Source organism: Squalius cephalus (assembly GCF_949319135.1).
Source record: "Squalius cephalus genome assembly, chromosome: 24".
Classification (NCBI taxonomy): Eukaryota; Metazoa; Chordata; class Actinopteri; order Cypriniformes; family Leuciscidae; genus Squalius; species Squalius cephalus.
In genome coordinates this window covers 28,379,927-28,393,751 of record NC_137145.1, presented here as the reverse complement: position 1 = coordinate 28,393,751, position 13,825 = coordinate 28,379,927, and the positions used below count along the sequence as shown (strand labels likewise).

The following is a 13,825-nucleotide window of genomic DNA, read 5'->3' as shown; positions in this document are numbered from 1 at the left end:
ACAAAATGGCGGATTATGATTGATAAGATCGCCTGTCAATCAAACTCCCTGCGAAGGGTGATGACGCAAAAATAATAACTACACTGAAATTATTTGAAACTAAAGTAACAAGCCAATTTTTTAAAATGTAAGGAGTAGAACGTACCGTTATTCATGTTAAAATGTAAGGAGTAAAAGTAAAAAGTCAGCTCAAAAATAAATAGTAAAGTAAAAATATCTGAAAAATCTACTTGAGTACAGTAACGAGGTATTTGTACTTCGTTACTTCCCATCTCTGATTAAATGTAACATTGCTAATATTGTTCTACTTTACAGAGAAATGCTAAACCATAATAATGAGCCTTTACAATATATATTAAACACTCAAGTGAACACAAAGCTTCCGGGAGAGCACTGGAAAAAGTAATGATTATGAATGTGTCAAAAAAACACCACAGAGACTGTGTGAACATTTTAATAATTCATTAATAGACCAGTGTAGAGTCAGTGTCGACTCTGCAGTTCAGTGATGAGTACCTATAGAGAGAAACATGCCATGCTAAATGACATGTTATGTTAAACGCATATGTTAAACCACAGTCTCTGTGGTATTAATTGAGCTTCACTCCACATGAACACTAGGATATGTGCCTGTTACGAACTTTAAAAGTCTAGGGAATGTACCGTAACATTTATATATTAATATGCTTCTGGATGTGAAGTGAGGTGGAAGAACATGACAGACAATCTTTGAAAGAGAAAAATTATTGGATTTTTATTCACATAAAGCCAAAGCCACTAGATCCAGTAAAATAACAATAATATGTGTACTATGTACAATGTGATAATGTAAACAAACAAAAAATGGGAAAAGAACAAAAGCGGCGCCAAAGAAAAGAACAAAATATAACAAAACAATCCTTAATCTAAACCTAATCTAACCAAAGAAAAAGGTAGAAAATAAACCGAAATCTTCGGTGCATCCGGCACCCTAACTGAACTACCTAACAAAACAGAAATACAATGAGCGGCACTCGCTTCTTACCTAGTGTGTCTAGACAAACATCTGCTACGGGTGCAATGTATATCGCGATATACTGACCTGCGTTCTCTTCCCACTATATCAGCTGTTGCCCGATACATCCGAGCAAATGAAAAGGTAGACAACACAATACAAAGAACAAAACACATAGCACACAACTCAGTTCGCGGGCAGAGACATACACAAGAACTCGATTCACTACAGAAAACTCATTGCGCTACAAAGAGCTCAGGGGCCTGTTTCAGAAAGGAGGTTAAGTGAAAACTCTGAGTATGTTAACCCTGAAATGAGGGAAACTCTGAGTTTTCTGTTTCAGAATGGGAGGTATGTTAAACCTGAGAAAGCAGAGTAAGTCAAGCCCGTTTCTGAAAAGAGAGGTAACTTATACTCAGAGTCAGTTACCATGGTAACTTACTCTGTGAACCTAACCTGGTCGGGAGCAGGTTTTCTTCGGTAAACCCAGAGTTTCTTTCGGTCTCCTACCATTTTTTAAAGAGGAAGCAGTGTTTAAACACCTCATTCATTCTTTCAGTACCTTTTTATTAATAAAATTAATATTTTATTAATAAATAAAAGATTCCTATTTTTACTTTTTTTTTTTTTTTTTAATAAAATGAAGTCTATATAACTCCTTAACTGACAACTGAAAATACAGTAGTAGATTAGAGTTACATAATGTAGTTCTAAACAAATTCTACAGAATTAAACTGTGGCATTTACTGGAAATCATTGAACTGTGTTCATCTGTGCACCAGAAGTTGATGGACCGTCCTCCTGCTGTTCTTCCACACTCTGGGGGAGGGAGAGATAAGAATACCTGTTTATACTTAGATTTAAACTTAGATTCTATAGGCTACTCCACATAAAAATGTGAAGAAATTTGAATGTGTAGATTGTTTGATGTGTAGACACATAATATAAACATTACCTCATTAAGTAGGCCTCTCTGTGGCAGCAGAAACTCTTTATCCCCATGTGGTGAGCATTTGGTTGAGTACACTTTATAACACTATTTGTCATAATTTCTGGTGTATTGAGTAGGCGACTTACAACTGCCTGGGGTTCTGTTGGGACAGGAGGCTCCAAAAGACAGATATTACCATCAGAATCTATTGAGATCAACAAAAATCCTAACCCAAAGTAAAATATATGGAAATATAAAAAATAGCCTATATAAAAAATAACACATATGTAAACCTCTTACATTTTATGAAGGCCCTTGGATCTTCGGGAGTGACTGGCTCTGAAGTCCCTCCAGGAATTCCCTCAGCTGTAAATGCTGCTGCACTGCTAGACACTGGATGCTATTTAGTTATTTAATATGTCAAATGTTTGTAAAGTCAGGTAGCCTACACCCATGATATGCTCAAGCCTTACTTGATTGAATTATGTTTTTATATTTAATTTTCAGCTGCTGCCATGGACTTTTAATGTCTGCAGGATTGCTCCTACATGAAAATTAAAATTAGGTTGAATAACAAACTGTTCTTCTAGTTTCACCTCTGATATTATAACAGTTGGGTAAGTTACTTGTATTACTAACTACAAATGACATCTTCAACAGTGTAATTAGATTAATGTAATAATGACTATCTTTAGAAATTATTGGTCTACTTATTACTAATTACTAAATCCCATGTCAACCTTAAACACTTGAACAATACAAGGAGAGACAAGAAACAGCACTTTTAATGCTTTCAAATAAACAATATACAATTGCATGAATTATTCTTGAATTGACCAAAGTGTGTAGAGGGAGAAGGTTACATTAAAAATATAACTTTTAAAAATGTATGTTAAATATCCTATACAGAATTGTTCTATAGTCTAATACAATTACATCAGATTTAATTTTAAATTACAGAAGAATTAAGAGTAATCCCTTTAATTAAATTACAGTATTTAGATTACTTGGTAATTAATTACACCCATCACTGTATAACAGTAATTAAAATGTAAACTTATAACTTATAAACAAAATAATGTTTGTACTCTCCATATGCTTGCAGAAGCTCATCCAGTTCTGCTGGTGAGAAATATGAAGACCTCTTTGTGTCTGGCGCTGTTGCCATGGTGACTCATAATATCTGTGCTCCATTGATAATGGCTTTTTATAGTTGTGGTGCTTAACTCAGAGTCAGTCAACTCAGAGTTGATTGAACTAACTCATTTCAGCTGTTCTGAAACCAAAAACTCAGAGTTTCCCATCTCAGGGTAAGTCAACTCAGAGTTCAAGTTTTAACTCAGAGTTGGTTGAACCTCCTTATTGAAACAGGCCCCTGGTCGCTACAGAAAACTCATTCCACTACAAAGAGCTCAGTCCACTACAGAGAGTTCAATTCGCGATCGCGAGAAAGCATGAATGAACACGCCATCCTTTTAAACCAGCTGGGCGGCCTCCAAATGGCTCTCAAGCGCCGCCTTAATGATGACTGACGTCCAACTCGGCCAATCACAGCAACCTGCGAGCAGAGATAGTGAGCTAGAAACAGAGAGAAGATAATGAGCACAACAACCAACACGTGCAAAGTACACTAACATGCACAGATCAATGAAAACAAAACACAAAACACGCGTGGAGCGTAACAGTGCCTAATAATAGAGCGGCCATGTAAAGTCCTTCACAGACTGCACAACTTTTTTTTTTTTCCTGTGACCAACTGGCTACAGGCTTCTCATAGACTAGCTTTTGTTTGACTATTAGAGGGCAGCCCTAGTAACAATAATCAAAATAAACTCAGGTACACACACTTCTTAGGAAACAAACACATTAAACAGTACAAGCATTGAAATAATAATGAGATCTGACAAAGAGCACCTGGAAATGAGGGCTATGTATACATAGAGAAGCCCTAGGAACTAGTTTACCTTACCTCATGTTTCGGCTCCGACTGTGATTAGCGTATGTGTGTTTCGTTCATGTGTCTTAGCTCTTGTAGTGTTTTTAGTGCTTTTATGATTTCCAACGCTGTTGTTTCAGGGTGGCACGGGGTGGACTGCTCCATTAACTGCCCCAGTGGCTCGTGGGGTCTGGGCTGTAACCTGACGTGTGCCTGCAGTAACGGAGGCGCGTGCGACGCTCTGGACGGGAGGTGCACCTGTACTCCGGGCTGGAGAGGAGACCGCTGTGATCAACACTGTCAGGTCTGCGATTCACAGAGAAATATCAAACCCTGTACTGTCTTAATGTTCAGTTACACATGCCTTTTATGTCACCTTATATTCTACTGCATTCATTATAATAATACTGAACCGGTGTTATATATTACCTCTCAATTATTTTCCATATTTTTGGCCTTAAGGCATCATTCCTTCAGTCTGACGAACAGTTATTTTAAAGTGCATTCTCATATACAATTTATTAAAATTTTTATCGTCAAATTCATGTGCAAAATCACTATTTTAGTTGAAAGAAGTGTCCCTCAATGACCTGATGGTGTGTGCAGGACGGGACGTATGGATTGGACTGTCGTGAGCGCTGTGACTGCAGTCATGCGGACGGGTGTCAGCCCTCAACGGGACACTGCCGCTGTCTGGCCGGCTGGACAGGTGAAGAATGTGTGCTAGACTTTCAGGATAACTTATATTTTTATCATTTGCTTTTTAAAAGATTACTGCTTTAAAAAATAATTCCCACCTCTGGCCTAAAGTCCCTGGGTCCGGATTCACAGAAATCTTCTTAAGAAAGAAAATTCTTAAGATAAGTTCGTAAGAAAGTTTTTTCTTGAGAAGGTTTTGGTCTGTTTGATTGTAAGGCTGAGGACTCATGAAGGTGGAGACCCCCTCTCCCACACATTCCTCTGGGTTGATCCCGACACCGACGGCATACTGATGATGTCAGCAGTGTTTCCTCAGGCCTGCTGCACTAGAATGATCTCCAGCGTCCTCTCATCGCCTAGCAACACACACTCACTCTCAAAGAGCTTTTGTCCATGTTTTGTCATGACTCTCTCCCACAGAGCTGCTTCACCCACTGAGCTTCAGACACACAGGACGACATGTTTAATCATTTGTCTTTGACAGCAGAGCTTGTTAAACACCGCCTGACGGTCAGTGGGCTCAGGGCTGTTCACAACAAGAAAGATAACTGTAACCATAACTATATTAACATCCATTCCAACGTTCTGTTTATTATTAGCATGCCCTGCGGTTTGTTCGTCTGTCGCTTTAAAAGTTTGAGCTCTTAAATGCAGGACGGATTCTGATTGGCTGTCAATGTTTTTATCGGTTAAGAGGAAAAATTCTTCTGAAAGTCATTCCAACAATATTGTTCCTCTGTGTCATTATCGTTATTGTTGTGATGAAGACATCTCTATTTTCATAAATTAGAATGATTGTAAAACTTTATAGTTATCATCCTTGGTGTGAACATGCCTTTAGACTGAAGTCATGTGACACTTCACAAACACTGAACCTGCACATTGGTAACTAGGTTCCTAAATCCTAAAACACAATGTAACATTAGAGTTCCATGAAAATAGTTTTTACTGTTATAAAAAAAACTGATTTGAGAGCACCAGCTGAGTTGGAAGAATAAACGTCTCAGGTCACGGATGTAACCATGGTTCCCTGAGAATAGGGAACTTGTGCTGTGTCCCATTGGGGTCGCTATTGGGAAATGCCTTTGGCGTGACCGGTGTCTGAAGTGGAAATCTAAACACGACAATGAACTTGACATTGGCAGGCGGCAGCCCATGAAGTCCCTACAGGTGAGAGTATAAAAGGGCTCTTGTACAATACGTCATCCACTTCTTGTCTGAAGGAGACGTGTGCAGGAATGTCGAAAGCATGGCAAAGGGACACAGTGTCTCGTTCCCTATTCTCAGGGAACCATGGTTATATGCGTAACCTGAGACGTTCCCTTTCAAAAGGGAACTCGCGCTGTGTCCTCTTGGGGTCGCTATGGGGAACGGAATACCCACGCTGCACTTCTGAAGGAACTAGTGCCCTATTGGCTGAGCTAATTCAAAGGACTGGACAAATGAGTCCTCATCCCAATGGTCAACACCAGCAGTCATAGACTGGAGCTTCTCAAGAACAGAGTTAGCATGTTAGTTATCCTCTGGAGCCCCAGAAAGCTGCTCAGGGTGATTGTTCTGGAACACTTCCCTGATATTCCCTCGCCTCTTTCTAAACTCACCTCGAGGGAGGGGGAGCATGAGAGGTGGCGCTCGCTTTCTGGTCTCGTCTCCGATCCTCCGACTGCGATGAGCCAGCCCCCTTCGTGGGCCGTGGCATGAGGCGTGGGCTTGGACCGGCGCAGCATGAAGGACTAAAGAGCGTGCCTTTGCCTCCCGAAACTTCCCGACCACCGTCTCAATGGATGTGCCAAAAAGCTCGGAAGGCGGAAGTATTTCTCCCTCTCCCCGATGTCAGCCAGGTTCACCCAGAGATGTTCCTCCGTTGCCACCATGGCTGCCATAGACCGATCAAGACTGTGTGGTGGGCGCCGGAGAACCAAATCTACAGTGCGGCACAGCTCCTCCACCACCTCAGGGGGGAGCCCCTGGCTCTGGTCCAGGTCCTTCTGGTTTCCACGGCAGGTCTAAACCGCAGGGCACAGGTGGATGTCCCGATTCCCTCAAGATAAGGGACAGACGAGAGCGAAGTTTCCTAAGAGGAAATGCATGCTCCTCACCCATACACATAACACACATATCGTGTCTGTCATCAGGTGTCAGAAAACGCTGACACGGATGAACACACATTCTAAAATTCGCAGTGCTAGTGCTGGACATATTATAAACTTGCCTTTTCAGAACGCACGTCCAAACACATGTTATCCTGAAGACAATAAGAGGATGACGTATTGCACAGGTGCGCTTTTATACTCTCCGTCTCACCTGTAGTGCCTTCACGTCGTGTTTAGATTTCCACTTCAGACACCGGTCACGCCAAAGGCATTCCCCCATAGCGACCCCAATGGGACGCAACTCGAGTTCCCTTTCGAGAGGGAACAAGAAAAGCATGTGATCGTTGTCTTCAGTGAATCTGAACAATCTCCCAAACTGCAGCGTCTGATCCAGGCGGCTGGTCTCGTCTCGCTCTCGCAGTACTTTGTGAGCCGGACAAACTTTCTAACCAGAATGCATTGCTTTTGTCAGGCACAGATTGCGTTAAGTCAAACTCACATAATCATTTAACAAAGCTATTGGTTCAACTGATTCAGAGCTACAGAAAGTTATGATTCTCCCATCACTACCTGTCAGTCATTATCATGAGCGTATATAAGCAGGAGTTTCAATGCCTCCATCACCTTCCTCTATTCCAAGCTACCTCTTTCTATTCAATCCCGTAGTCCGGACCCTTAATTAGCTCAGAGCTCGAGACCAGGACAGCAGGCCAAACTGTTTACCATCTTTCATTAGGACTGGATGGGCAGGTGAACTCGTGAACATCTCATAGTTCTCAGGACAAAATCATAGCCTTGAATGCTGTAAAAAATAGTTTCTAAATGGTTATCTGGGATTATAAAAGTAATGTTGTGTTTTTGTGAGTGTGTGTTGTGGGATCATCCAGTCAGCGTGTGTGTGTGTGTTTCTCACAGGCATTCACTGCGACAGCATGTGTGCTGAGGGCCGCTGGGGGCCGAACTGCTCCCTGTCCTGTAACTGCAAGAACGGGGCGTCCTGCTCCCCGGACGAGGGCGCGTGCGAGTGCGCGCCTGGATTCAGAGGAACCACCTGCCAGCGCAGTGAGTGCTCACACACACCACCTGCACTCTTAAAACGGATGTGTTAAAAACAACACAACCTGTGTTATATCTTAACACACCTGTGTGTCTAGTTAAGGACAACACATTTTGTGTTACTTTTAACTCAACCAGTGTGTTATTGTTCTTAACACAGTGAGTGTGTTAAAATATTTAACACACTAATGTGTCATAAATCACACAATTTGTGTCATAGATGTGCTATTTGTGACCAATTAAAACACTCTTAAAATGAATGTGTTAATACAACACAACCTGTGTTATATCTTAACACACCTGTGTGTCTAGTTAAGGACAACACATTTTGTGTTACTTTTAACTCAATCAGTGTGTTATTGCTCTTAACACAGAAGTGTGTTAAAACCTTTACACACTAATGTGTTATAGTTACACAACTTGTGTCAGATATGTGTCACATGTGACTGTAGTCGGTGTGTATTTGCCAGAGTTACTTCCTGTGTTTTTACAACTGAGTGTTTGGATGAACACTGACACGTATTGTTAACTTGTGTTTATGGAGTCCAGTGAAGTTTAATAAAGAGTTTGTTTAAACATTTGGATGGTTTAGACATCATGAATCTACATAGACGAGCTCTTATTGAGAATTAACAGAGGTTTAGATGTTGATGTTTCACTGAATGTTTTATTTGAAGTCACCAGAATCGTGATTAATGGCTCATTTATTTGAGCTCTTGACCCTTTACTCATCTTTTAGTTTTTCTCTTGCTTTAACTGTATTTTAATAAAATACATTTGTTATGGTGAGTGAAAAGATGATCAGATGTTTCTTGATGATGTTATAATCAGCAAGTGCAGATCTGATGAGGTTTATGAGTAAATGGATGGTGCACATTTATTTTATTTATGTGCTGTTTGTAATAACTATCTTGTGACACGACATCATGCTATCCAGCAGTGCAGAATAAAATGAATGTTTTCTGAAAATTTTAATCTGCAGCAGAAATTGGTCAAACACAGACCTCAAGAATCAGCGCATGAATCTCAACAATGGTGACAAACAAAAAGCTTCATGCCGCAATGCATGCTGGGAGTCATGGATGAGATTTGCACTATGGTGGCACCCAGCATGCATTGCGGCATGAAGCTTTTTGTTTGTCACCATTGTTGAGATTCATACGCTGATTCTTGATGTCTGTTTGATACCTTAGACTGTAAGATTCTGTACGAACTGTGTATTTATTAATTAATTTTGAGCTAATTGCATTATGCTAATCTTTAATGTATTACACTCACCTTTCAAATATTAAACTCTATCTGAGCTCTTGCTGAACAATCTGACATGTTCATGATGATAATATTATCATCTGAGCATATTTTTCTCATGATTATTTCAGCTGTTTCAAATGTGCAAATTAAATGCACATTTACAGCAATCAGAGAAAACTAATGTTAAAGAGTCAAGGGTCAAGAGCTCAGATAAAGCTGACGCTAATCACAATTCTGGTGACTTTAAATGAAACATTCAATGAATCATCAACACCAAAACCTGTTAATTCTCAATAAGAGCTTCTGTAGAGTCTGACAGAAATAAAGTCACTCTGGTTATTAATAACAAGTGAAAGCAGCATTTGAAAAAGACATTGAAAAAGAGGCATGATGTGATTGGCTGCAAAAAAACACCCGCTAATCTTTAAGTTTTCATGAATTAAGATTTAATTTATTTATTTGAATGTATTGCTTTATTTATTTTAGAGCATTTTATGGGATGCCATATAAAATATACCTATAATTTTTTCATAAACACAAACTCTCCTCCACCCAGTGCTATTCTGTTACATTTTAACACACATTGTGTGTTAAAAATCTACACAGCATGTGTCAAAATACCATCAACACATCTTGTGTGTTGTTTTTTAACACATCTCTTTTTAGAGTGTGTGTCTGTCCCATGACAACATGTCTGTTTTCTCATCCGCTCTGTTCTCCTGGTGTTTCCCAGTCTGTTCTCCGGGCTTCTTCGGCCACCGCTGTAGCCAGGCCTGTCCGCACTGCGTCCACAGCAAGGGCCCCTGTCATCATGTGACTGGCCAGTGTGACTGTCAGCCTGGCTTTAAAGGGGCGCTCTGCAACGAAGGCAAGAAAAGCCCCTCTCACTCACTGCTACAGTACAGCTGTTGGCCCCACTTTATATTAAGTGGTTTTAAGTTCTATGTACTTACATCTAAAAATAAGTACAATGTACTTATTGTGTTCATGCTGTGTGTCTTCTGCACAGCATTTATTCTTCAAGTTCTTTTTGTTTTCCATTCCCATTTTCCAGTGTGTGTTCTTATAGTCCTCTCACTGGGCCGTGGTACTGATGTCCTGCTCTGTCTGTCTGTCTGTCTGTCTGCAGTGTGTCCCAGTGGCCGGTTTGGCAAGAACTGCGCGTGGAGCTGCACCTGCACTCATAACGGCACCTGTAACCCTTTCGACGGCTCGTGTCAGTGTTACCCCGGCTGGATCGGCAGTGACTGCTCACAGCGTCAGTATTCTGTGCAATCTCACTAAATGCTCTTGATCAACTCTTAAAGCTCTTGCTCTATCAGACTGAGGCTCATGGTAGAAGATAGAATCACTTCTTTAAAGGATTAGTTCACTTCAGAATTAAAATTTCCTGATAATTTACTCACCCCCATGTCATCCAAGATGTTCATGTCTTTCTTTCTTCAGTAGAAAGGTTTTTGAGGAAAACATTCCAGTATTTTTCTCCATACAGTGACTTCAGTGGGGTCCAATGTGTTGAAGGTCCAAATTTCAGTTTCAATGCAGCTTCAAAGTCTCAACACGATCCCAGCCAAGGAATAAGAGTCTTGTCTAGCCAAACCATCAGTCATTTTCTAAAAAAATAAACATTTATATACTTTTAACCACAAATGCTCACAATAGTTTCCTCAAAAACCTTCATTTCTTTTCGACTGAAGAAAGAAAGTCATGAACATCATGGGTCATGGGTGAGTAAGTTATCAGGAAAATTTAATTCGGAAGTGAACTAATCCTTTTAGGCCATGATGCCGAAGAACTAGTGACAATGAAAGCCGACTGTGTTGTCGCCTCGTGTTTTGTGCGTCTGGGCTTAAAAGTTGCGCTTGAACTCACCGTAAAGACTTAGCCAATGGCCAGCTAGAGAAAATAACTCTCTATACCTGCAGGTGGCAGTAGTCTATATTCATCTTTAAAAATGGGAAACTGACACTAGGACTGTGGCAGCACACACACACACACACACACACACAGACACACACAAAACACACACACACACACACACACACACACATACACATGCACACACACACACTCACTTGGATATGTGGTGTACGGTCATTCTCCATAGGCATAATGGTTTTTCTAATGTACAAACTGTATAATCTATCCCCCTACACTAACACTAGCCCTACCCCTAAACCTTCCAATCACAGAAAACTTTTGGCATTTTTTTAATTTCAAAAAACACCATTTAGTATGTTTTAGTATGAGGACACAGATGTCGTCATAAACCATGTTTACGTTGTAACACCCATGCCATTATACACATTTGTGTCCTCATAAACCATATACAAGAACATACACACACTAACAGCAGGCCCTGACAGGAGGAGGACAGAGTAAAGGTACACAGGACCTACAATCTCCACACTTTTATTAGCCCCGGGTCCAGTGGACCCGAACATCCTGTGTGTAATATAAATGTGTAGGGGGGGTGTACAGTGTGTTTTCATTGAAAATGTGTTCTGATATATATTCCTCACAGAAAATGAGCCAAGGCCAATGAGTCTCAGTTTGAAAAAATAATTAATTGTATCATTTTTCTTTTGATAAAAAATGAAAACGGGTCCAACAGACCCGAACACCATACAAGGGTTAAGACTGCAAGGGAAGCTCGGCTTCCCCTATAATGTCAAAAAATTAATGGTCAAATATGTACTATTGTGTTAACATTTTATTGACTACAAATGCGTTAGAACACGTTCATCTCAAAGACGAGTTCATTCAGAATCAGCTACATATAGCAGGTCGGCTGACTCGATTTCCTTCTCATACATTCCCGTAGCGTCACAGTGCATTTCCCTGTTGAAGCCCAGTGTCCAGTGACTTCAGTGGGGCTTCTTTGAACTGTTTTTTTCAGTACTTCGAAACTAGACGGTCATTGGATAAATGCTGCGATTATGTCCCACCCACTGATGCTCAGCGTTTCTGGGGGTGAATGAGGAGTGGGCTGGCCTGGACTCCGGGCTTCTGTGTGATGATTGGAGGGTCTGTCGAAAGACTGCATCTCCTTTTGATTGACAGCGATTTTGTACTATAAAAATTCGCTGCCTCTGAAGCTATTCGAGCTCAGTCCCATTGCAGATTTTGCAACTCTAGTTGAAAGACAAACTGCTGCAACCTATTTCTTGGTATTTGCTTGTCGAAATTGCTAGCCAATTTCTTGAAAAGGAACGTAGGGCAGAATTTACGTATAAATAAATGGACAATTTTAAGATGTAGGCCGAAAATGAGCTTCCCCTCTTTGAAAGACCAGCAGCCACCACTGGACTGTGATATACAACCTGGAACATGCAAAAGCTGAGCTGTCAGACGGTCGACGACAGCCTAATGGTGGGCGATGTCCGACTGTCAGCTTGGTGTGTCTCGTCATTAATAGTTTTTGCTGTGCTTTTGGGGAATCTCCCAAAAAACATCCTGCCTGACTAACCGTGGTTCTTCAGAGTTCAGCGTAGTGATGCTGCTACAAAAGAAGATATTTTGAAATATGTCGGTAACCAAACAGTTGATGGACCCCATTGACTTCCATAGTATTTTTTTTTTCCTACTATGGAAGTCAATGGGGTCCATCAACTGTTTGGTTACCGACATTTTTCAAAATATCTTCTTTTGTGTTCAGCAGAAAAAAGAAATTCATACAGGTTTGAAACAACTTGAGGGAGAGTAAATGATGACAGAATTTTCATTTTTGGGCGAACTATCCCTTTAAGTCCCTTGCTGATCAGAAACCTAATGTCGGCCTGTAATAAAAGGAGGAGAGTGTGGATGTCTAGGCAATTTCTCTCATGTCAGCACAGTTCTGCAGCTGTCAGGCTTGAGTCTCGGGGTCAGGTGGGCTTGGTAGGAAAGCCTGATGTCTGGGTTGTTTCCCCTCTTCAAACAACTTCATTTGGGATTTGTAGCAGCTGTTGGGTCTCCAGCACTGATCTGATCTGATTTTGACCCTGAAGCAGGTGTTTGTTTTTTTACAATTTTTTTTTGCAGTGTAAAAAACTTTCCACATCTAGACAGAATAATTACATTCAGTTCCTTTTAATTTGCTCAGCTGAAGTAGCTGAACACTTAACTCTCATCTGTGGGTGGATCGTCCAGATAAAGACCTTCTGCTCAGTGACACTAGACACTAGTTTGGCTGATTTATCACTCAGGAGCATCAGAAACAGAGTTTTCCCAGTGCTTTGACCTCATTGAGGGTCTGTGGTCTCTTGCGCACCCTGCTGATCATACAGAGAAGCAGTAATGAAATACACATGATCTGATGATGTTAGATACACTACCGGTCAAAGGTTTAGACCAATTAAGGTTTTTAAATGCTCATCAAGGACACATTTATTTTATCAAAATACAGTAAAAACAGTAATATAATAGAAGAGCTGTCTTCTATTTCAATGTATTTTAATATTTATTCCTGTGATCAAAGCTGAATATTCAGCATCATTACTCCAGTCTTCAGTGTCACATGATCCTTCAGAAATCATTCTGATATATGATGATTTGATGCCCATTTATAACTTTACTATTTTTGTGGAAACCATGAATCATTTTTTCAGGATTCTTTGATAAATAGACTTATTTATTTAAGATGGAAATCTTTTGTAACAATATCTTTACTGTCACCCTTGATTCATTTAATGTGCCCTGGCTAAATAAATGTATTAATTTCTTTTTCTTTTCTTTTTTTTAATCTTAACTCAAGCTTTTGAATAGTAGTGCATTACGGTTTCTACAGAAATATGGAGCAGCACAACTGTTTTCAACATTGATAATAATCAGAAATGTTTCTTGAGCATCAAATCATCATATATCAGAGTGATTTGTGAAGGATC

At 40.3% G+C, this 13,825-nt stretch overlaps 1 protein-coding gene across 1 annotated transcript in view; it reads left to right on the top strand.

Annotated features, from left to right (window-relative positions):
- megf10 (multiple EGF-like-domains 10) overlaps nt 1-13,825 on the top strand; it is a 107,609-nt gene that overhangs the window by 82,405 nt on the left and 11,379 nt on the right. Inside the window, exons 12-16 of the mRNA XM_079860902.1 lie at nt 4,002-4,165; nt 4,468-4,570; nt 7,569-7,715; nt 9,694-9,828; nt 10,090-10,218. Of these exons, the coding sequence (XP_079717028.1) occupies nt 4,002-4,165; nt 4,468-4,570; nt 7,569-7,715; nt 9,694-9,828; nt 10,090-10,218 (678 nt within the window). The remainder of the gene's footprint in view (nt 1-4,001; nt 4,166-4,467; nt 4,571-7,568; nt 7,716-9,693; nt 9,829-10,089; nt 10,219-13,825) is intronic.